This window comes from Pseudorca crassidens, chromosome 9, assembly GCF_039906515.1.
Source record: "Pseudorca crassidens isolate mPseCra1 chromosome 9, mPseCra1.hap1, whole genome shotgun sequence".
NCBI lineage: Eukaryota > Metazoa > Chordata > Mammalia > Artiodactyla > Delphinidae > Pseudorca > Pseudorca crassidens.
Genome location: NC_090304.1, coordinates 12,085,314 through 12,110,051, shown reverse-complemented (window position 1 = coordinate 12,110,051; position 24,738 = coordinate 12,085,314). Strand labels below are relative to the sequence as shown.

Sequence of the window (24,738 nt, the reverse complement as noted above, 5' to 3'; positions counted from 1 at the left end):
TTAAAATCCAAGAAAAATATACAATAGGAGAATGACATTTGATTTATTCCTACGGAAACAACCTGATTTACAAATAGAAAATCCTCTATAAATAAAACAAATATTGTATCTCCAATACCTTACCTTTACCTTCTATAAGGTCTGAAGTTTTTAAATTTTTCATTTTTTAAATGAACACTGTCATTAAAAGAGAACTCTCCAGTGTGGTGCAATAAATGGCAGATTGAAGCCCTTTGCAAGAATGAACTAGAACCTGTTATATATGCCATGTCAGAGAAGGAACTAGACTAGACCTCAGAAAACAGAAGGTACACTTTCTCCTTTCCCTTCCTGCTTAGTGCTAACTTATCAGAGCACAGTCAAACCATCAACATTTGACACCAAAGCCGAGGACAGACCACAGGATTTAGAATCACACTTTACAGGTGAGACACCTTGGCTTCAGAGAAGTGGCTGGTGGAACACTTTTTTGAAAGACTATTATGTAATAGCCAGAGCCGCTTTCAAAAGAGAAATGGCCTTGAGCGAAATGAGAGAACACCGGGCCTTGCTCTTGGGTTCACAGCTGTGTTGGGCTAATTAGGGCAAAATGTGGCGCTGTGAGCTAAGTAGAGCTGGCCAGCAGCTCGCCAGGGACTGGAGCTTCTAGAGAACCTTTTCCTTCCTGTCTGTATTCCCGGATTGGGAGAGGTTAGGCTTGGGGGCGTCCAGCCTTTGTGTTGCGGTGAAACACAGGGAAATAAGCGGAGCCAAGAGCCGGCCCTCATTCCAGGGGGCTGCCACCACCTCAGCGCGTATTCCCTGCGCCTCCTTCCACGGTTGGCACTACGGCTCCAAGGCTCGCGGCCGCTCTCCTTCCTCTTCCTCCCGTGCCTTAGGCAGGAGCTTCGGCCCCCACTGACTCTTCCAGTCCCTGCGGCCCTTCCCTGCTGAATTCACAGCCCAGACTTTTCCATCATCCTGGGATTCTGCTGGTACCAAGGAACTCGTCGGAGTTCCATAAAGATGCTCCATAAAGATGGTTTTAAATAAAGTTTTCGCCATCCAAAAAGGGGGGAGGGATTGGGGGAGGGCTATTTAGTGGCCAAACCGCATTGGCCAATGCATGAAGGGGCTGAAGCAGGAAGACGCAGGGGCCAGTGGATGATTGGTTACGCCAGAAGCCTGTCTAGACTGTACCATACTTATTGGGGGGGGGGTTGGCGAATTCGGGAGGGTAGCTGCTTGTTCTTGAGTACTTTCAGTAAATACATATAATTATTTTTTACTTCTGAGGATTTCTGCTTCAGGAGGGGTAGAAAGCAGGACAAAGGAAAAAGGAATATTCGCTCGGCCATTTCCCCAGTTCCAACTCCTGCGCAGTACGCCCACCCTCCTCTCCCGGTTGCCTGCGGAGCCTGACGGCCCTGCGCGCGCGTTCTCGTTTTCTCGCGTGGTACGGCGCTGTGCTCCTGCAGCCAATCAGGCCGCGAGGTCGCCGCGGTCGCCAGGGTGCGCGCGCACGCCCTAGAGCGGAGTTGGGGTGGGGGCTATGGGTGAATGGGAGAGTGAGCGGGGGCGGGCACGGCGGCGCGAGCCGCATGAATGAGAGAAAAGTGCCCCGCGCGAGATGTCGCGCGCACCCGGGACAGGGAGCCAATGAGAACGCTGGGAGGGCTCGAGACCCGGCACTGAGGGCAACGGCCGCGCGCCGGCTCGAAGACGAGCGTCGCCGGGCCGGGAGCGCACGGAGCGGGGCGGGCGTGGAGCGTGCGGGGGCCGCGCGCTGCCTCTCAGAGGCCGGACGGCGCTGCTGAGAGGCGGCGGCGACTACGACGGCAGCGGTAACGGGAACCGCGCCGGGGGTGAGTACTGGGGACACGGGTCCTTGCGGAACCGGAAGTGCCGGGCCAGGAAGGTGGGAGGGGAGAGTGACCTCTAGGGAAGGGGGACCAAGGAGGGGGAGGTGGCTTGAGGCCCCATTCCTCCCCCGGGCCGGGTCATCCAACTGCGGCGGGACCCTTGGGCCCCGGAAACAGACGACGCGTAGAGGCCGGGGATCCACGGCTGCCGGGGCTCAGAACGGGTTAGTGTCGGGCCGCCGGGTCCTAGCTCGGGACCCCGGTCCCTCCGCTCCCGGCGCCCAGCCTCCGCCCCTTCCGCCCCCGGCCCTGCGCCCCGAGGCTCTGTCGCTTCCCGCAGCCTGCTCCCGCAGCCCCAGTGGGCCCTGCTGCCGCGGATTCCGTCTTCTCTGTCTCGGCCAGCCCTGCCCCATACGGTGTTTCTCAGTGCCCCGGCTCCGCGCTGGGGACTGGATGCTGTTCCCTCCCTGCGTTTCACGTCCCCTCGCCCCATTCTTCTGATACTTATTTTGGCTCAAGCCTCATCCTGTTACCTGTTCTTTCGCATCCGTCCGCTTCCTCCCCTACCCCCACCAGCCGGGAGCTCCACGCTTTTAGTACTTTGTACTTTTTATAAGTGGGAACTCGAATATATTTGCCATTTTTTTACGTATAGGAATCTGTTATGGGACAGGGCAGAAAGTGTTTTACCCACTTGGCCGCATGAAAACATTGAAATGAGAAGTAAGAAAGTGACAGCGTTATGAAAGGAGGTGTAGGATCACTTACATGTTATACTCTAGACCATTTTTCTGCCTTGCATTTTTCACTTACTGGTTAATGCCATCTTGTCTAGGTTGGCCTTATATTCTCATCTCTATCCTTTTATCCCAGTATCCCTTTGTACTATATTAAATCTCTTCAGAATATTCATTATCACTCGTTCTTTAAATGCTTACAAGATTTATATTGCCATGTACTTTGGTACCTCGGTATAAGATGATAATACCCATATTAAACTTCTGTTTGACTCTTCAGCCAGTATCTTGACATGTGGATTATTCCATGAAACGTTGATAACTGTGTTCAGATTTACTGTATTATACTATTATACCACTTTATTTCCACAAACAATACTTTTGCTCTCAGTCATGCTGCCATGTCCATTTACCCCTTTAAGGAGGTACTTGTATTAAACGTTTGTTAAAGCCTTGAAACCACATATTCTATAGTTTGTTTTGTATATACATATTACTATTACATAGATTAAGCCTGAAATGTGTCATACACATTCCTGTACACCTTTCTTACACTGGTATGGATCCAGACTGCTGGCTCTGATGAGCCACACTCACCCTGCAGTCTCATCCCTGCTACCCACAGTACATCCTTCTGCTAAGCCTTGGTGCATCTTTGTTATACCCAATACATTCTTAGGTTTTGTCTTGTCACTTCTAAAGCATATGCCCTAAACATCTAAGACACTGATATCTTTTGTTTCCCAGTATTGTACTCCCTAGATGCCGTGGCCTTTTATGTCTCTGAATTACTTTGGCAGTATTAGCCCATGTGACTTTTCTCCTGTCAGAAAATATAATCTGAAATAATATATGGTGTTTAAATGATATCCTACTCTAGATAAAATATAAGCAGTGCAATTTTCCATCTTCTCTAATCTTTGGGGTTTTGAGGGGCAAGTTTACTTTAATAGTACTGTCTGTAAAGCAAGAATTTGCTTCTCATTGTTAACAAAGTTACTTAAGCCTAAATTCAGAAAGTTGGGTTTTGATTCCTGTAGGAATCAATCTATTCTAATAATGCTGTTTGGCCCTCTAAAACTCTTTTTTTTTTTTTTTTTTGAGAGAGAGAGAATGAATGAATCTTGAAGGAAGGCACCTTAGCCTTTCATGCCACAGAAAAGAAAGGAAGTGCTAAGTTCCAGGGTACGTTGATATTTCACTATTCAAAACTTCTGGTATTTTAATTTCAGCCTTTGGAATTAAGGAAGCTATTACTTCCCTTAGGTGGAAAAAAACCTTAAGTAAATTTTTGGTCTGTAGATTCCAAGTTGTCATCACTGAGCAGGTAGTGTAGTGGGTGAGAAAGAGGTAAAAAGGGTTTGTGTCGGCAAAGGGGCCTGTGGACTCTTGGGTTCTGAACCTGACTGCTTAAGTCATTCAGTGGAATGGCCTCAGGCGTTCTCTAGACTTCAGTTTTACCAAGTGGGATAAGGAACTGTGTCACCAGATAATGAGTTAAATGCTTTGCAATCACTAGACGAAAAGCATCCTATAAAATCCAAAGTGCTAATGTTATTTTACTACTACCATCAACAGAAATAATTGTTATTTTTAATCATATAAGGGAAGGTGGGGCTCACTTGACTTCCTAATAGGCCAATGTAGGAATAAAAAACTGTTGAATTGGGAAGAAAAAGACCAGCCCACCCCCCCTTGTTGACTCAGTTTCTCATAGAGGGCATCTCACCTTTCAGTGCAGGGACATTTCTCATCCAGCTCCTTTCATGAGTTATTTCAGAAGACCAGAAATTCAGCTTTTGCCTCTTCAAGTTTATAACTAAAAAGTATAGAAGGGTAAGAGTGAGAGAGACATACACAGAAAGGAAATGAGACTGTCCTAATTTCGTCCTACTTTTTTCTTTTTTCATTGTAGCAATAAATATTCTCTTTGTTCAAAGACAAGTCTCTTTTCTAGGACTGCCCTTCACTGCTGTGCCTTTGTTTGTTTTTAGATTTTGATATTCTTGGTATTTGTTACTGCCCATATGTGTCAGGTGAGATGGGCCCCATCTGTGTCAAGAGCTAGTTCTTTGATGACCTTAGGCCAGCTGAAGCCATGTTTTTCTTTTTTCAATATGAAGAGGACTTAGAAGAGTGAAGAATTCTGAACCCATTGTCCTCCCAATTCTCAGTCCTTTCCCACATACACATAGTGAAGTAGAAAATCATCTTTCTTTCAAAAGGCACTTTTTAACAGAGTAGCTTGTGGGGTTTTAGCCTTGCTGGTCTTAAGAAATGCCATGAAAAAATTTCTCTGATAAAGATATTTGTTTTTCTCCAGGTGAGGCACTGTAACACAGTTGAACTCTGCATCCAGAAAGCCCAAGATTGAAGAAGAAATATCAGAGACATTGACTAACCTGGAAACAGGGACCTCTTTGGAACTTTGCTTTCATCCACAGTAGCTTTTAAAAGTATCATCGAGTGGAATTGATTTCTTCATCTTATTTTGCTTATTGGGAAGAACATGGCTTCAGGGATTATATGCTTCCCTTTAGTTTTGCATGAACTCCATAGGAAAAGGAGCCCTTAAAGGGTTTGGGAGTAACAAGAGACTGAAGACAGGCAAGCTTGCACGAGCTCTCTCTCTCTCTCTGTTTTCCCTCCCCCTTCAAAGAAAAGGATTTACAACTTAACCTTGTAACAGCTGCTGCCCAGCTTTAACCATCAAGAGAAAGTAAATAAAATTAAACCACCATTGCCAGACTACAGGCCCTGAAGTCAAGGTGTGGGAGTGGTGGCATTGAGAAAGCTGCCTGAAAGGGACAAAGACTGCAGTAAAAACGGCTTCTCTTTAAAGCTGGAAGGGGCGCCAGATTCCTTCTTGGATTGAAATAGAAACACCTCTTTTGGGTGCTGCTCACATCTTGTGGAAGTGTGGTAGTCGTGGAGGTTCTGTAGTATCTCCTCCAAAGAATTTTTCCTTGCTTGAAGTGTTCCGTCCTACCCTGATATCCTCCCCTTCTTTCCTTTGGAAGACTCGCCTCCCTCCATGAGCTGTTCCGTGATCTGTCTGACTGCCCATGTTCTCTACCTGCAGCCATTTTCATGTGTACAGCCTACTGTTTGTCTCCAGTTTTTAAGCTGTACAAGTTGTGTTTCTTAATCTCTCCTTCTGCCTTGTTCTGGGGAGGTGGTTATTCATCATTTGGAATCACCTTTCCCCCTCCCATGTGCTTTCCTTCATTTGAGATCTTTTGACCTTTGGTTTTATTTGGGAGGGGGAAGGGTGATAATTCTAAATTTTCTGCTTCCCTGGTTTCCTTCTGTACTCCTCTGGCCGTTGTCTCCCTCATCCCATTTTCTTGTCTGTTCTGCCGCTGTGTGGGCCTGGGCTATGCGGCAGGGCAGATCTTCCATCAGAGCTCCAACATGCCCGCGGAGTCTGGAAAGAGATTCAAACCCAGCAAGTATGTTCCAGTCTCGGCAGCCGCCATCTTCTTAGTGGGAGCTACGACCCTCTTCTTTGCCTTTACGTGAGTTTTCTCCCAGTGGTGGTATGGGCGGGGGAGCTCCATGGGAGGCGGGCGAGGGGGTATTTTTCCTCTGGAGTTCGGCTACTTACTTGCAAAGGCAAGTGACTGGGAGAGTTTGAGGTCTGATACAGGTAAATCCAGATCCCAGAGATGCGGCAAGAAGAGTAAGAACAGGCCTACCCTCTCGACCTTGTTAGGAATTTTACTCTGCTGACTCCTCTACTTTCCCCTGCCTCCCTTCCTTTGAAATCACAGATGTCTTCATATTTTCCTACCCAGTTTCATCGTTAGATGATTCTGCACTAGGAAGGAAATGGGAGGGAATCACCAGAGTCTTGAAGCAGCCTAAGCAGTCAATTCTGTGAGAGAACTGGACTAGATGAAAGGTTTTTCAAAAAGTAGTGGCTTTTCCCCAGGATATCTGAAGCTTAGATTTGAGACTGTGGGAACTGGGAGTACTAGAGAACTTCAGAGTTGATTTCGAAGGTATACCAGTAAGATGGTCTTGGCTCTTAGTGTTATCAGATGGTTTTCTCTGTATTCTTAAGAGCCAAAGCCTGGAGAAGTGAAGGCCACTGGGAAAGGGCAAGTTTTACTTAGGAAGAGAGTTCTAGAAGGCTTCCTTTATGTTAGTTCCTGCTGAAGGGAATGACAGTCATTTCTCCCATTCCCTGGTCCTATTAGGAAAAACAGTTGGTGTCGAAAGATTTCCCACTTAGGATATTCAGCCTTTGTTCGTCTGCTTGTTACTGGAGGAGACGTGAGTGATTTACATCTTTTTCCTTTTCCCTGGTATTTCAGCTGTCGACTACCTGGCAAACGTCTTTGCCGTTACCTGTTTATAAATTAACAAGTACCAGGCTTCTGAGCCTTAAACTGTTGAGTCATTGAGTTAGTGTTCCGGTTGTGGCTCTTGGAACAATCAGAGCATGCTAGATTTTCTGGGGAGTTCACTTTGCTGTGATTCAGGCTCAGACCTAATGGTGGGGTGCTGTTTAGAGCCAGTGTGAGGTTGCTGGCAAGAGGAAGAGAATGAATTGACGTGGTAGGGAATAAAAGCAGTTTGGAGTCATTGAAGGATGAATGAGCAGGAGTTGCTGGGGTACAGACAAATTAAATCTGAGATAGGAGGGAAGGGGCACCCGCCCCCTCCACCCAAACAGAGCTTCTGATGCCAGAAGGAATTCTAAAAACTATGGGTCGTTTGGCCAAAAGAGTAATAATGCAGAAGTAAAGTAAATACGATGTTTTCCTATTTAGTTTTTAAACAAGGAAAGAGTGAATCTCTTATCTAAGGTGTGGGCATCATCCTGCTTCCCACCTCTTCCTCTAAAGAGTAGAAGTCCTAGATTCTTTGGCCCCCAGCTCTTCAGCCTGAGCATACCTGTTGAAACCCTCAAGGATTCCACTCCTACCCATAAGGAGTGAGTCTTCAGTGTCAGACTTGTTTTGGTTTCTGCTCTTATGACCACTAAGTGGAATCAGCATTTTAACCAAGGGACATTTATATGGGATCTTAGTATCTTTGTAGCTGTTGTGGTGCTGTATCAGGAGGGATAAGTACAACACCAATTTGACACCCTTAGACCTGCTTAATTGGAGAGGGTCTGTTTTCCTTTAAGAGGCAGAGCCTTCGGGAGTTAGGAAATTTGGGGAACTGGCTAAGTGGTTTCTCTTTCAACCCATCCATTCTTGAGTTTGGACAAGCAGAAACCTTGTTCTTAATTTGCTAATCTGGAACCATTGAAGTGTTTGGCTGGTTATACCAGTTTTGCCACAAAGAGTTGTCCTGACGCAGACATTTTCTCAACTGAGAGTTGAAGCTGTTTAACCTACTTCCCCGTTGCCTGATGCTAGAAGAGTAGGGGGCCCTCCTTATTCCATGGTCTCTCAGCCCTAGGACAAAGAATTTTGGAGGACAGTATTGACTCTTATTTGGAATTACTGCCTCTAACCCAAAGTTAGAAGAGCCTTAAGTCTTAGCTAGAGTTCTCCCTGGCAGTTTCCTCAGGACACGTTTCTGGGCTGTCTTTTCCTCCCTAGGCTTTCCCCTGTCCACTTTGGGGAGACATAAATACCCTGTTTATCTTACCTAGCTCTTGGTACCTCTGAAATTCTCATCTCTTCCTTGCCATCTGACCATAGCAGTTCCTCTGCAAGTCTACACCTGGGCTGAGGTGTGCCGCTGTTCTCCAGAGCTGTTCTGTCCCTTTTGATGTTCAGTTCTATGTTTAAAACCATATACCACCTAAAAAAGAATTACTGGTTTCAAATAGAGATAAGAGGAAGGCTCTTTTTGAACCAGCTCCTATTTGGGGCCTTAAACCTGTAGCTACTTTGTCATCCTCCTGTTCTCTTCTCTAGGCTACAGCTGTCTGTTCTTACATCAGTATAAACCCCAGGTGAGAATTACTTTAGGACCTATAGGACTGGGGTAGGAGGACGAGCCCTTTCAGTTGGCAGACATAATTAGTGGAGGCCTGTGGGCCTCCACTAATTAGGAACAATTTACCCTCCGAGTCTCTCTGTCAGGTAGGGAGGGCTATGAGCAGAAATTATCAGTTGGGCTTCATCATCAAAAAAATGGTGATCCTCTTCTGCCCCAGAGAACCTCGAATAGAACAGTTGAGGTCTCCCCCTTTGCCCCCATCCCTCTCATTTATAGGGTTTGTCCAGTACTAAAACTAGGCAGGAGTTATTGGGGAACCTGTGTTAATTCTTTTCCCTTTTCACTATTTGGGAAGGAGAGTGTCTGCTAAAGTAACCCTCCTGGTCCCCATTAGGTAACAGACACTGCATTTAAGATAACGGGCCTGGACCCTCATCTGGCTTAGTCTCCTTTTGTGATTGGCAGGGGGCAGTGCCAGGTGAGAGGAATAAGCACTGTTTGGGGCAAGCTGATTTTGGTAAAGTCTGTTAACCTTTGTGGACCTCTTTCTTCTGTGTATAATGAGGAAGTTGACCTAGAGCAGTTTATTTAAGCAATATGACCTTTTTTTTTTCCAAATGAGATCTTTTGGGGAACCCCAGTATTTAAAATGTCAGAGTAGGGCTGCTCTGGTTCGAGTGAGGCTGGTGCATAGAGGCCCATACACTGCGTATCTCCTCTTTGCCTTCCTGGGGACCCCTGAGACCTTCTTAGGGCTCCTGGCAATACCATTTGAAATAAATCGCAGACTTGTATCCCCTAAAGTCTCTTTGAGCTGTGAGTTAAGTCAGCTAGTTTCCCATATATCTGTTTCTAAAACTGATGAGGTGGGGACTTCCCTGGTGGTCCAGTGGTCAAGACTTTGCCTTCCAATGCAGGGGGTGCGGGTTCGATCCCTGGTTGGGGAGCTAAGATCCCACATGCCTCGTGACCAAAAAACTAAAACAGAAAACAGAAACAATATTGTAACAAATTCAGTAAAGACTTTAAAAATGGTCCACATCAAAAAAAGAATCTTAAAATAAAATAAAATTGTTGGGGAGGACATGGGGGTAAAGTCTCCGCTGCAAGTGATCCTCTGTGGGAAGGCTGAGTCAGGGTTGTCCAGAAATCCGTGATGGTCTTTCCAGTGTCCCATCCATGAAAGAGCTTTCTCCATTACAGTTTCTGCTTCTATCCTCTCTCAAGCATTTCATCCACAGAGTTAGTTGGGCAACCTCAGTGACTCTCCCTTCTGGCCCTTTTTTTCCATGACTGCAGAGGTGCTAGCACCTGATTTGAGTGGGAGCAGCCTCGTGATTTAGGGCATTAATTGAGCAGTGGTTGTTCTTTTCTTCCCCACGTTGTTTTCTCAACAAGGAATAAGCGCCCAAGTCCTGTATCTTGTACTCAGCTGCTTGAAAGTCTGGTAAGACAGGACAAATCAAGTCTCTTACGAGAAATTTATCCACTAGAAGCGGAGAGATTGTTTTCCTGTGGAATCTTGAGGATCCCCAGGGGCAAGAAGTGGGATATTCATTCTAGCCTTGCCTCATCACCAAAGAACACTAGTCACAGTGTTCATACACATAGTCAAAGTATGTGCTAGGCATGGGAGGAATGCATAGACCTGTTCTTTAGGAGCAAAGTGCCTCTGTTGTTAAATGTTCTTGAATCTAGTAGTTCAGAGGAGAGGAAGTGGAGTTAGCGATGAAGGTGGAGCTGGAATGATAATTGATGATGATGGAGATAGTTAATAATGTGGTTTTTTTTGTTTCTTCTATCCCATGAATGCTCAGTATTAAACCAGCTGGTTTAAAAAGAATTCTAGGCTCATTTAAGACACTGTCTCCTTCATTCTCGTACCTGTATTAGGTAGCTGACCTAACAAGCTTGGAGACTTTCCTGTGAATTACCTAAGGCTACAATAGCAAAGCATTGATCAAGACAGGGTTAAAATCCAAAGCTTCTTGACTCCTACTTTATTTTTCTTACCAGGAACTTATCCATTTTTTATAATGGGCAGAGTTAGAGAGGGCTAGGAAACAGATTTGCAGGAGTGTGGGTATTGAAACCCACTCTCCCAATTTTATTTGGCCTTGAAAACAGGAGTGCTAAAGGGATGGGCAGAAGAGCCTGTTCTCCCTGGGATGGTGTAGGTTTGGGAGTCTCATCGGTGAGTCAGCCAGCCTTCTGGGCTACGGCCACTCCCTCTGCTTTGGAGCTCTGTGATTATCGCCATCGGCTAAGGACGAGCCCAGCAGCTCCTCAGCCCAGCCCTCCTCTCCGTCCATCAAAGGCAACAGATTCAGATGGGCCACTTGGGGTGGTCACTTAGGAATCTGGCGAAGTTCTGTAGCAATGGCAAGCCTCTCCCGGAGCCAAGCAGAATGTGGGGTACAGTGGGAGCAGGCTTTGGTCTCACAGGCCTCTCCTTGGTGGGATGTTCCCTCAGAGTGCTCAGGTTGGAAGCAATGGTCTTTGACTTGAATCTAGGAGCGGCTGTTGCCTGTGAAGTTGAGTTATTTGCATCATTTCCAGATACTGCCACTGTGAGGGTAGGCTTTATTTTGGCAACAGATATTGGAACTTGATTCTAGAATTACACACTTCAGCTGGGATGGGTTGATATCAAGAAGGTTGTAGGGGTAAAGTTCATTATCTAGGGGCAGGTCATTGGCAGGCTGTCCAAGAAATGGAGTGATTTGCTTTGTTTGGAAATGCAGAAACTGGAGGAAGAATGGGTTCAGAAAGACTGACATCTGGGCCTGCAAGGGGACTGATGTCTCATTCTCATTCACCTTAGTTTCCCTCAGAGATGGAGAATACCCTTATTTTTTCAGAAGCTCAAGAGGCCATGTAGCCAGTTCTAGGAATGAGACATTTAAATCACGGACACCTCAGTGTTCTAAGGATTTCATTTCTTTTTCCCTTCTAATTATCTTCCCAGGCTGTAGGAGTCAAGTGAGTCACCCTTTCTCCTCTTCCCTGGGTGGAAATTGAAGTGACAGCTAAGTACTAGGGAGGTGCTCTGACCTGGACGACTGGTTTTCAGTTTCTCTCCCTCCCTCTTTAAGATCCTAGGAGGTCAGGCTTTGGGTGGGGCTGTGTAAAGACTCTTGCCTTCTTGCTTGTATTCCACCCCAAATCCTGCCAAGGTATGGGGACATCTTTTTTGAATGAAAGAACCCCCAGAGGAAGAGGCTTCCATAGGAGACTTTGGTAGAATAAAACTAGAGCTGTGACTGAAGGTCGAAAGTTTTTTCCTTGAAATCACTGCCTGCGCTCTAGCTTCATTATTTTGTCTCCCAATTATGCACTGACCCATAAAGAGAAGCAGAGTTAATTGATAATTACTATCTAAAAAGCCTGGCACATCATAAATATTTACTTAAAATTTTTTTTTTAATGAATGGCTAAATGGAATTTGAATAAATAGATGGTGCTGGTAAAGACTTGTGAGATGCTTTGTGACAATCAGTTTTACTTCTTATCATTAGTTTATTTTTCATTGAGGAGCTCAGTTCTTTTGAATTGTCCTGAATCACTATTCAGGGCTGTGCTTTTTATTTTTTAAAATTTATTTATTTCTGGCTGCACTGTGTCTTCGTGGCTGCGTGTGGGCTTTTTCTAGTTGCGGCGAGCAGGGGCTGCTCTTCGCTGCAGTGCGCGGGCTTCTCATTGTGGTGGCCACTCCCGCTGCGGAGCCTGGGCTGTAGGCGCGCGGGCTCTAGAGCACAGGCTCAGTAGTTGTGGCGCACGGGCTTAGTTGCTCCACGGCATGTGGGATCTTCCCGGACCAGGGCTCAAACCCGTGTCTCCTGAATTGGCAGGTGGATTCTTAACCACTGTGCCACCAGGGAAGCCCTGTTCTTTTTATTTTAATGGAGACAGATAACCTCTCAACAGAATCCAGGACTGCTGTGGATTAATTCTCCGGAGTCAGTTGCTGTCTTGTTCTCTTGGTCCCTTCTTCCTTTCCTTCACTGAACTCTTCCTTTCCTTCCGCTGGTCTAGATAAAGGGAACAAGGACAGATGCTGGCCTAATTCTGGAGATTAAGTTCTCAGCCACAAAGCAGATTAGCGTGTTTAGCCACTGTCTTGTTATGGGAAGTTCTTCCTGAGCTGAGACAGGAGAGAGGGTGTTTGATACCACTGACCAAGCAAGCAGCACATCACATGTTCTTTTGACACTTCCAGCTCCCAGGAACCATCTTCAGAGAAAGGGAGAGCTCTTGCAGCATTCCTGAGACATATATCCTGACAGAAACTGAGCTTAATCCTGGACTAGGTCACTATTTTGTCAAGGAAAAGTTACCTAAAGCATATCTCTTGATTTGAACCCTGTGGAATATTGGATATGTGTGGCCAGTTTCTTTTTCCTGCAGGATTTGGGGCTGCTTTGGTCTGATATCTTCCCTTTTTTTTCTCCTCCACTCTTCTGCTTCATTTATTCATCTCGGGGTCTAGTCCTGTGTCTTGGTATCCTTCCTTACCTGTGAGTGGTTTCCTTTTCTTTACCTTGAGAACTAGCCTCTAGTTGAATAAAATTCTGAGGAATATCTGATGTATAATGTGTCTGGAGAGACTTTAGGCAGTTGAGAGTAGTTCAGAGCCAGCCGGGAGGAGGGAAGAGAAGCCAGAGAGGCAGGTGGTGTCCCATGCTTTGGGTGAATGTGCAGGTCAGTGGGGCATGGCTGGGGTCCAGAAGCCTCAGGCTGTTCCAGAGAAGGGAATGCAGCTGGTGTCAGTTACATACTTAGTCCCTAGCTCTTGTGCCTGGTTAAAAGGAGGTAAGGACAGAGTCCAAAACATGTGCAAAGATCCACGAGGTAAGAACACAGACTTTAGTGCAAAGGGTTATGAGTCTTGTACCTTGATCAAAAATGAGTACTTACTTATTTATTTTGGGCTGCGCTGGGTCTTTGTAGCTGCGCGCAGGCTTCCTCTAGTTGCAGTGAGTGGGGTCTACTTTTCATTGCAGTGCATGGGCTTCTCATTGCGGTGGCTTCTCTAGTTGCGGAGCACAGGCTCTAGGCACGCGGGCTTCAGTAGTTGTGGTGCGTGGGCTCAGTAGTTGCAGCTTGCGGGCCCCAGAGTGCATGGGCTTCAGTAGTTGCGGTGCGTGGGCTCTAGAGCGGGCGGGCTTCAGTAGTTGTGGTGCGTGGGCTCTGGAGCGCAGGCTCAGTAGTTGTGGTGCACGGGCTTAGTTGCTCCACGGCATGTGGGATCTTCCCAGACCAGGGATCGAACCCGTGTGTCCCCTGCATTGGCAGGCGGATTTTTAACCACCGGACCACTACGGAAGTCCTAAAATGAGTATTTCTGTGGGAAACTAGACCCACTTGTTGGGAAGGATAAAGATAATTTGAGACTTCAAAGGTGAACCACACAAGATTTATATATAGGTATGGGGACTGAATCTTTTTTTTTTTAATATTTATTTGTTTGGTTGCACTGGGCCTTTAGTTGCAGCTTGCCGGCTCCTTAGTTGTGGCATGTGAACTCTCAGTTGCGGCATGCATGTGGGATCTAGTTCCCTGACCAGGGATTGAACCCGGGCCCCCTGCATTGGGAGTGTTGAGTCTTAACTACTGCGCCACCAGGGAAGTCCCTGAATCTTTATAGATTTTTTTATGTGGTTGGTGTCCAAAGTGTTAGAGACAGCCCCTCACTTTCTTTATTATCTGTGCAGCTGTCCAGGACTAAGCCTCTACGTGTCACCTGCAGTGCCCATCTACAATGCGATTGTTTTTCTCTTTGTGCTGGCCAACTTCAGCATGGCCACCTTCATGGACCCAGGGATTTTCCCTCGAGGTAAGATCTCCCTCCTCTCTCTTGGAAGTATCTTACTGCCTTTGAAAAAGAATGATTTTTGGACATTTATACATTTGGTCTGGGGCCTTAGGAGTCTTGGGTTTTGGGATACTTTTATAGTCTAATGATGAAAAGCAAGTCAGGATCTTAGGAATATATGTCATAACTTCTAGGCATCTGATCCACTTTGGGTCAACTCTTTGATTTTCAGTTACTCATTCAGCAGAAATTTATTTCGAGCACATGGGTTGGGCATTGTTGCTAGTTTTGATACTATCTAAGATGAATTAGAGAGTGACAGCGTGATAACAAACTGTAACGGAAGCATGAGAAAGGTTCTCTGAGACCTTAGAAAAGGGCACTTATATCTGCCCAGATAAATTGGGGAAATGCTGCTGAAGGTAGGTAGGAAGGACTTTACCGAGTAGAGGATGGAAGGGAATGGCATTCTAGGAAGAGGAAGCGGCATATACAGAATTGTAGCTGTGAAATGCAGAATTCAGTGGGTGGAAGTTAGAATGCATGGTGGGGCCAGAAGGGGCAAGAGATAAACCAGAGCCAAGTGTAAAAGACTTTATGTGCTAAATTAAATAGATTATAATTCTTCCTTTGGACAGCAAGACGTCTTTAATTGGGGGAATCACAGGATCACATTTCCTTTTACAATAATAATTCTTATAAGAATGTACAGATACCTTTTGGGAGGCTATTGCAATAATGCAGACCAGATGAGAACTTGAATTCAAAGCTGGATTTACAGATTTTTCATTAGTAGACCCAGCAGAATTTTTCATTACTAATTGCTTACTAGGGGAGAGCGAGAGGGTGAAGGAATTGTCTAGGGTAGTTCCAAGGTTCCTAACCTGAAAGATAGGTTGTATGCTGGTTCTTTATAAACCAAGACCCAAGTTATAGACTGTTGAGTGGGTTTGGAGGGAAGACAGAGCATCTTAGACATGTTGAATTTGAGATACTTAATGGATCATTCAGGTAGTTACCCAATGGGCAGTTGAGTAGTCAGACTCATGGCAGAGTCCTCAGCCACGTAGTATTTGAAGCAACAGGAGTAAGATCGCCTAGAGAAAGTAGAATGAGATTAGGAAGGAACGAAAGTCAGCCTGACCAGCACTAACATTGTAATAATGAGGAGAAGGAGGAGCCGCTGAAGAGCCACTGAAGAGGGACTGAGCAAGGAAAGTTAGGAGGAGGACAAACCGGACACAGTGGGAACTGAGGAAAGTTCATGAAGTAGCTGATGGTTGGCAGTATCGGAAATTAGGTCCAGTAGTGTGGTAACTCAAAGTTGCCCATTGTTTTAGTGTCTAAGAAATTAGTGATCTTAACAAGAATAGTTTGAGACATCCCTGGTGTTCCAGTGGTTAAGAGTCTGTGCTTCCACTGCAGGGGGCATGGGTTCGTCCCCGGTTGGAGAACTAATAAGATCCCGCGTGCTGCGTAGTGTGGCCAAAAAAACAAAACCAAAACAAAACAAAAAACCACACACACACAAGACTAGTTGTTTTTTGTTTTTGTTTTCATTGTTGTTTTTTTTGGCCACATGGCTTGCAGGATCTTAGTCCCCGACCAGGGATTGAACCCAGGCCCCAGCAGTGAAAGCACTGAGTCCTAACCAGTGGACTGCCAGGGAATTCCCAACAAGAATAGTTAATAGTGTGTTTATGTATGTATGCGGGAGAGAGACAGTTAAATTACCAAAACTATAATGGTTTGGAAGGCAGTGAATAGGAAATGAGGAAGCAGAGTCAATGAGTATTAAGATTATTCTTTCAGGAAGTTAAGCAGAGAAGGCAGAAGATGGAATATCTTAGGGCAGAGGGAGGAGTTTTGTTTGTTTGTTTAATGATACAGAAGACTTTAGCATGTTGATAGCATGAGGAGGTGGAACCAGAAAAGAGAGAAGCAGGAGGTGATGAAAGAGGGTAATTGAAGAGTGGCCATCTGGAAGGAGATGCTTTCCTCTGCGTGTTGGAAGGGTTATGCTTACAGAAGTAGGCTGTTTCTGGAATAGGAGGTGAGAGTGAGGACCAACCAGCATTAGTGGAATAAGAGATAGAAAGAGAACTGATGATGGTTGTTACTGATGACATCTCATTTTTCTCTCAAATGTGAAGTTACCTTGTAAGAGTGAGGCAGGTGGGATTGGGATAGCAACTTCAGTGAGATGAGGTTTTTCTGAAATTCATTGTGCTCACAAAGCCTGTGTCACTGTGCATGGTGACTTTTGTTTCAAAGCGTAGATTAACAAAAGGTGCTTTGAGTCCCTAAAGCCAAGGAAGGCTATTTTAATGAGTGTTTAATGTTCATTTATCAAATATTTATTGATTATTATGATATGGTCATTTGGAATGATTATTATGATGGTCAAATAGCTCGGTCTTGAAGGGAAGATAGAGAAGACATTTACATAAATACACTGTGGTAACTTTAAAGAGTAATCAAAGAACTGTAGTACTTTAAGAAGAGAAAGCTCACTTCTGATACATGATAGTGTGGAAGAATCAGATATTCAATATAAGTAGCATTTGAATTTTTTTCCTTTAAAAAACTTTTTTTAAAAAAGATTTTAATAAGTAGTGAATATTCATTATATAGAAAGTATAAAAAAGATAAATATATTTCCCAGCCCAGAGATAACTACTGTTACATTGTGGTATATTTCCTTCCAATCAATATTGTGAAGATTTATACATACAATATTTATTTATATATACCGTAAATCTGTAGCATATATATGTGTGTTTTTATTTGTTTTCAAAATGGGATCTTTTTGTTTGTACAGTTCTTTACCTTGTACTTTTTCACTTAGTTACATTGTTAGCATTTCCCTAAGTCAGTACATTTGAAAACTTCTAATTCCTGTACCATCACTTACTTAATTTTTCCTCCTCACTGGTATTATTTTTTTAGATTAATAATAAAAAATGAAAATTGCACACTATAGATGAGAAGGCAAATGATGTCCTTTAAGTTTTGAAGTGGGGTGGTGAGTTTCGGACAGCTGAAAATTGAAAGGGCATTCAGGTAAAGAGAATGTCTGCAACCAAGAAACAGTCCTGAAATGTATATAGGGAACTAGGGGAAGATCTTTTGGGCAGGGGTGTCTGTGTGTGGAAAAAAGGTTGATGTTAGTTCGTTACTTCCCCTTTCGGATTGTTGTAGTTCAGTCGTGTACTTGTAGACACTGAACTGTTATGCAAACTCATTATAGATGTACTTTGATATATAAAGTGTCTCTTTCTTTTGAAATATAATATGTAAACCAAGAATAGCAGCATATCCACATCAGAGCCACCTCTGAGTCATATTCTTAAACCTCGTTTCCCAGTGTAGAATAAATTGCTTCCTCATCTGCGTTTCCATAGTGTTGTATATAGAGCTGATCTCACCGTATTAGAGTTACTAGTTCCTAGTCTCTCTCACCATTAGACTGAATTCCTCGAAGGCAGAGGCCATATTTTAAATATCACTGCATCCCTAGTGCCTAGTACACAGTTCTAGCATAGTCATTTTTTCATTAACTTTTACTCTCTACAGCTGAAGAGGATGAAGACAAGGAAGATGACTTCAGAGCTCCCCTTTACAAAACAGTGGAGATCAAGGGCATCCAGGTGCGCATGAAATGGTGTGCCACCTGCCGCTTCTACCGTCCTCCTCGATGTTCCCACTGCAGCGTCTGTGACAACTGTGTGGAGGTAAGAACTCTGGGTGGGGTTAGCTGAACCTAAGTTATCTTCTTCCTACCCACAGAATAAGAATTGAATCCAGTGGATTCTTGGCCATGGACGAAAATGTAGCCCTGTCTGACTGCCTGGGCTGTGTTCTAGCTCTGGCAGAAAGTGTTAGCAACGATGTACACACGAGAGGTAGAGCATAAATATTCTGTTACAGGAGGAGCCCAAGTGGGTAGGCATAGGCTTTCCCAGCACCATTAGTCAGAGCTCCAGCCTTCCATCCCTGGGCTCATCTTTTCAGTTATTTGACCTGCTTAGTGTTCTCCATTCCTTCCACTTCATCATGCTGCTGCATTCAACCTTTCCAATTATATTTCTTTCTTCTGCGTTCCTTGTCTTTTATTTTTAACCCTTTTTTCAGTGCGTTGTTACTTAGCTGTAAGCAGTTGCCTGCCAGATTTTTCTTCTAAGCCTCTTTTTTCATGAATCTTAATGTTTCTGTAAAGCCTCTGACATTTGTACCTCTCAGAGTTCCTTGGTCACATAGGATAAACTGAGAGGTGGCCTTGGCCTTTGATCAACCTCTGGAACGTCTTCCTTATAGATTGATAGAGCAAGATAAACTGCATGAACGGTTTTTAAATTTTGTAACTAAATGGTGAACATGATGACAGATTATTAAAAGAAACACTTTAAGTTCTGCTGTTTGTTCTGCTTGACAGAAATGATCTAGTGCCGTGGTCCAAGGATGCCGCTCAGTCTGTCTCATTTTGCTCCTAGGAATTTGATCATCACTGCCCCTGGGTGAACAACTGTATTGGTCGCCGGAACTACCGTTATTTCTTCCTCTTCCTCCTTTCCCTGACAGCCCACATTATGGGTGTGTTTGGCTTTGGCCTCCTTTATGTCCTCTACCACATGGAGGAACTCTCAGGGGTCCGCACGGCTGTCACGTATCCTTCAAGGCCTGTGGGTTGCAGGAGTGGGAGGGGGAAGAATGTAGAAAGTTGAGTCCTGTGGCAGTGAGGGTCAAAGGGAAGATGGCTACAGCACGGGCTGGGGAAGGCGAGATCACGTTGCTCTGCTCTCCTTGATTGTCTGGCTTCAGAATGGCAGTGATGTGTGTGGCTGGCTTATTCTTCATCCCAGTAGCTGGCCTCACGGGATTTCACGTGGTGCTGGTGGCTAGGGGACGCACAACCAATGAACAGGTATGGGGAGAAGTGATGGGAGATCCCTGAAGAGCAGGGCATGTGTCTCTTGGCCCTCTCGTTAGTGTATACTTTTTATGATGAGGTGTCCAGGTTCCTCATGTAAGCATGAGTATGGGCCATTTCTTAGTTAACAGACATTTATAGAATGTCTGCTGTATACTGGTCGATTTAGGCTCTGAGGTAATAGAAACAGTAAAAGACCTGGGCCAGCCCTCAAGAAGCTAATAGTCCTGCTTAAAGGAAAACAATTATTTTTGTGCCCATAACAATAGCTAACCTTACTTGCTTATTCTTACGTTATGTTATCTTAGTTTTCAATATTTAGAGAGCTATTTATCCCCATTTTACATAAGAAAACTGATGATTAGGGTCAGATAGCTACCATGAAGTGGACCCAGAATTTGAACTGATGACCCTGACTTTGGAGTTCCCATTCTTAGCTTATGCTTCTTTATGGTAGGACTGTATTTTACTCATTTTTATATCTCCCCGATAGTGGGTGCACAATAATTTGTCATTGATTTGTGTTTTGGCTTTTGGAGGTCAAGGTCCCATTTTTTGACTGATCTGGTCCTTTTTCCCTCCCTCTAGGTTACGGGTAAATTCCGGGGAGGTGTGAACCCCTTCACTAATGGCTGCTGTAACAATGTCAGCCGTGTACTCTGCAGTTCCCCAGCACCCAGGTACACCTACCCCTTTGCTCTAGTGTTCACCCTTGGTCAACACTTTTGTCTTCTTTGGGTTTGTTCTGGCTGCCTTTTAGGGAGGGTTCTCTTAGAATGAGAAGTGCCTACAAGGGAGAGGCACACCATCCTTTAATGGACCCTGTGAGTTCAGTTGTATTCTTTAGATGTTACTCGCTTTGGAGAACTGAGGATGAGATTTACTCGAGTGCCTTGAGCTAGGTGTATCTGCCCATAGGCCTGGTCTTGCTGTTGTTCTTGTTCTTCATAGAATCAAAGAAATCAGTTCAATGCTGATCTTTTCCCTGGCCTGGCAGGACTGTTTCTTGTATTTGTAAAACTGCTCTACACAAGGTAGGCAACCATTAGATATTTTGGAATGAATGAATGAATGAAAGCCCTCTCACTCTTGACACTCAGGTATTTGGGGAGACCAAAGAAAGAGAAGACAATTGTAATCAGACCACCCTTCCTTCGGCCAGAAGTGTCAGATGGGCAGATAACTGTGAAGATCATGGACAATGGCATCCAGGGAGAGCTGAGGAGAACTAAGGTGAGGAGAATTTAGGGAAGTAAAGCTAGGTAATTTGGGGGGGTCTCACCCATGGCAAAGAGATGGAAACTTGCTTTGTTTACATCTCTCTTATAGTATCTATCACTTTCTGATTTGTGTTAAAGTTACTTAAACACATATCTTCTTTTTCCCATTAGATTGTAAGTTCATTGACAGTAGAAATTTAGTCCATTCATTTGCATGTCTTCATAGGACTTAACATAGCAGTTTATAGATGGTAGGAGCTCAACAAGTAGATGTTGGTGAAAATAAACAAATAAGTGACAGAATGAAACCCTTGTTGAAAGCTTTTCTTTCTCCAAAACCGTCCCCAAACTGATCTTGTGTCCTGTCTTCCAATTCCAGTTCAGAAGTATGTGATGACTCCCCAGTGCCCCTCTTACACCAGTTTCATACTTTGAGTTGCCCTAACGCTCAGTTCTCCAAATCTGATTTTCCCTCATTTATCCAGTCTAAAGGAAGCTTGGAGATAACAGAAAGCCAGTCTGCAGATGCTGAACCTCCACCCCCTCCTAAGCCGGACCTGAGCCGTTACACGGGGCTGCGGACACACCTCAGCCTGGCTACTAATGAGGGTAAGGGCAGAAGCAGGAGTGAGAATGTTATTTGTTAGCTGTGGAGATGACACAGGCAAGGGCTGGGAGATAATGCTTGTGTTGTGACTGAGAAAACCCAGCAAGTGGTACTTGAACCACTTCTTTGGACAGCCGGGAGAAAGGGGATGACATAACAGTTAGCTATTGGCAGTGAGTTGGACATCTCTGTGTGTCTGTGTGTACTCTCAGCATCCGGACAGACCAGAGAACATTCTGGGATCTGTTTGGTACATTCACTCACTCTGTGTTCTGGGCTGGTATGAGTCTGTAGTCTTGGTTTCAGCAAAATCATTATGCTCCTTTGCTTGGTATATCTTTTCCTACCTTGTCGTCCCCCGGTACTTTAAGGAACTCTAGCCAGGTCAAAAGAACAGCTTGTAAAGTGGTGCCCCCTGGGCCTTTTCTTCCTGCAGAGAGCAGCCTCTTGGGCAAGGACAGCCCCCCCACCCCTACCATGTACAAGTACCGGCCGGGCTACAGTAGCAGCAGTGCATCAGCCGCCATGCCTCACTCTTCCAGCGCCAAGGTACTGAGTACTCTCTAAGGAGTAGGGTTGTCATGTATGCCAGCTGTTCTGGGAGAAGGGGAGGAAGAAGCAGAGGGAAGAGAAGAAAACCAAAGGCATTTTACTAATTGTTGGCTTAGTAACAGCGTTGACAGTTTGTCCTTCATCCAAGAGAGGTCACGGTAGCATAATAGATAAAAGCATTGATTACAGCATCAGATCTGAGTTCAAAACCCAGTTGTGCCATCACAGAGAAGTTCCTTAAACTCTCTAAGCCCCATTTCCTGCATCTTAAAATGAGATATTATTTGTTCCTACTTACAGATTTACTTTAGGGGTTAAACAGGATAATGCCTGTGAAAATTCTAAGCACATTGCTGGCACATAGCAAATACTGTTTTTGACTGCCTCCTTGGGCTCTGGGGCCTACTGTCCCAAGAGGGGACAAGAGGGGGAGCACTAAGAACCTGCTTTGCTTTTCTCCCTCAGTTGAGTCGTGGGGACAGCTTGAAGGAGCCAACCTCAATTGCGGAGAGCAGCCGTCATCCCAGCTACCGTTCAGAGCCGAGCTTGGAGCCAGAGAGCTTCCGTTCTCCCACCTTTGGCAAAAGTTTTCACTTTGATCCACTGTCCAGTGGCTCACGCTCCTCCAGCCTCAAGTCAGCCCAGGGCACAGGCTTTGAGCTGGGCCAGTTGCAGTCCATTCGTTCAGAGGGCACAACCTCCACCTCCTATAAGAGCCTGGCCAACCAGACACGTAATGGAAGCCTATCTTACGACAGTCTGCTCACTCCTTCAGACAGCCCTGATTTTGAGTCCGTGCAGGCAGGGCCTGAGCCAGACCCACCTTTAGGCTACACCTCTCCCTTCCTGTCAGCCCGACTGGCCCAGCAGCGGGAAGCCGAGAGGCACCCACGTTTGGTGCCAACCGGCCCAACGCACCGAGAGCCCTCACCAGTTCGGTACGACAATCTGTCGCGCCATATCGTGGCCTCCCTCCAGGAACGAGAGAAGCTGCTACGCCAGTCACCCCCACTCCCAGGCCGTGAGGAAGAACCAGGCTTGGGGGACTCAGGCATCCAGTCAACACCAGGCTCAGGCCACGCCCCTCGTACTAGTTCCTCCTCAGATGATTCGAAGAGATCACCCTTGGGCAAGACTCCACTGGGACGCCCAGCTGTCCCCCGTTTTGGCAAGCCAGATGGGCTAAGGGGCCGGGGACTAGGGTCCCCTGAACCAGGCCCAACTGCCCCCTACGTGGGCCGATCTATGTCTTACAGCAGCCAAAAAGCCCCATCTGGTGTCTCTGAGACAGAGGAAGTGGCCTTGCAGCCATTACTGACACTCAAGTAAGTATTAGTCCATCCTGGCCCCCAATGGACTTAAAAGTAGCGTAGTGCCCTGCAGAAGGTATCAGGGCTTCACCTGTACATTTTAGTGCAAGCGGACCCAGGGTTATCCTGCTTGTAAGATAGCCCTTCATTTTCACTTTTAACTCCAGCTGCCTTCACGGGCTATTCCTGTTAAGAGACTGAGGATTAATACTTTTTTCTTATTTCTGTCTTCCTAAAAAGTAATTTATTTGCCTGAGAGTGAAAGGAATAAGTAGAGGAGAGAGGGTATCAGGCTGCTTGTAAGCAGGGCAGTAAAATAAAAGGGAATCTTTGTGTAAGAAAGTATATATGTAGAAAGCACATTTTTTTCTCTTAACTTTTTAAACTACCTCCCTTTTCGGTGCTGTGTGTCCCATTTCTGACACCTCTCTCTTCTTTTCTTCCCAGAGATGAAGTACAGCTCAAGACCGCCTACAGCAAAACCAACGGGCAGCCCAAGAATATAGGCTCAGCCTCCCCTGGCCCAGGCCAGCCACCTCTCAGTAGCCCTACAAGGGGAGGAGTCAAGAAGGTGTCAGGGGTGGGTGGCACCACCTATGAGATTTCGGTGTGAGCTTTGGGCAGCTCCCCTCCCCCACACCTCTGCGCCTACACCAAAGGGCCCCAGGTGGCCACCTTCCTTTCCTCAAGGGGCTCCCCTCCCCTGCATGGACATTTTTTAAACAACCGATTCCAAGAGGATGAGGACATTTTATAAAATGCAGTGGGGTTGGGGAGTTGGAGAGTTGGGGCCCTGAGACTGGGGTAGCAACCCCCTTCACCTTTTAAGACCTTCCCCTTCCTTAACCCCTGGACCAGACTCAGTGGACATTTGTGCAATTGCTCGCCTGGAGGGAACCAGATCATTTTTAAACCAGAAATAATTTTTTTTATTATTGTTACGGATTCTATTTTTTTCCTCTTCTGCGTTACCAGGTGTGTGTGTACATTATATATATATATATATATATATATAAATATATATATATATATATAAAATATCAAAGAAATTATATATCTATCCTGGGATGGGAAAATGAGGGAGGGATATGTATAAGGAGGGGGATTTTACTCTTCTTATTCCTCAGACCAGCAGGAAAAGAGGGGAGACAACGATTGAAGTCTTCCTTTCCCCCGTGGTTCCCTCTCTTTGTCCCAGTTACCATCTAAGGAAATAGCACCCCCTGTTGTTGGTGCTAAGTGACCAGGAAAGAAACCCAGGGAGAGGCGCGTCTGGGTGGGGTTCTGGTCAGAGGAGGGAAGGACCTGGAGAGGAGAGTTTGTTTTCTAGGCTCACTGGCACTTAGTTTCCCCCAGGGAAGGGGTCGCAGCCCCATGACTTTGGTGGTGGTGGTGGGGAGATCAGGACAAGAGCTTGGCTGAGCTCCAGAAACAATACTGGATAATCCCCCCTTCTTGGGGGAGAGGAATTGTGGTGGGCTTCTTCAACTGGCCCCTCAAAGCCTTCCCCCAACTCACACGGTTGACATTATTTTTAAATTCAAGGCCGGGAGAGAAGAATCCAAAAAGCAATATTTCTCATCACATGCCAAAAACGGGATAGAAAGAAGGAGTGGCAGGCCTAGGCCCCTCCAGTTGTCCCTTGGGGGGTTACCCCTCAGCCCACCTCAGTATGGTGCTGGGTAGAGGGGATACCTGGGTTCTAACCTTTAAGTAGGGGAGACCCCAGCCTCTAAACAGAAGCCCTTTTATTTTTTATTCTGATTAGCCATTTTAAACCAACAAGGAATAAAAAGAAATCCTGATCTAACCAGCTCCC

At 45.5% G+C, this 24,738-nt stretch overlaps 1 protein-coding gene across 5 annotated transcripts; it reads left to right on the top strand.

Moving 5' to 3' along the window:
- Positions 1-1,528: 1,528 nt before the first annotated feature.
- ZDHHC5 (zinc finger DHHC-type palmitoyltransferase 5) lies at positions 1,529-24,729 on the top strand. 5 transcript variants are annotated; one of them, XM_067748940.1, is made up of 13 exons: positions 1,529-1,844; positions 4,902-6,096; positions 6,781-6,856; positions 14,200-14,321; positions 17,877-18,034; positions 18,794-18,966; positions 19,122-19,224; positions 19,819-19,910; positions 20,331-20,463; positions 20,936-21,059; positions 21,494-21,606; positions 22,075-22,934; positions 23,367-24,729. In XM_067748940.1, exons 4-13 carry the CDS (start codon positions 14,285-14,287, stop codon positions 23,530-23,532), a joined length of 1,959 nt encoding a protein of 652 aa, XP_067605041.1. In that variant the 5' UTR covers positions 1,529-1,844; positions 4,902-6,096; positions 6,781-6,856; positions 14,200-14,284; the 3' UTR covers positions 23,533-24,729. The 5 variants fall into 5 exon arrangements, with proteins under 5 accessions (XP_067605041.1, XP_067605038.1, XP_067605037.1 ...); XM_067748937.1 differs by lacking the exon at positions 6,781-6,856 and adding an exon at positions 3,685-3,763 and having other exon boundaries at positions 1,530-1,844; XM_067748939.1 differs by lacking the exons at positions 1,529-1,844; positions 6,781-6,856 and adding exons at positions 1,904-2,065; positions 3,685-3,763.
- The last annotated feature ends 9 nt before the right edge of the window (positions 24,730-24,738 follow it).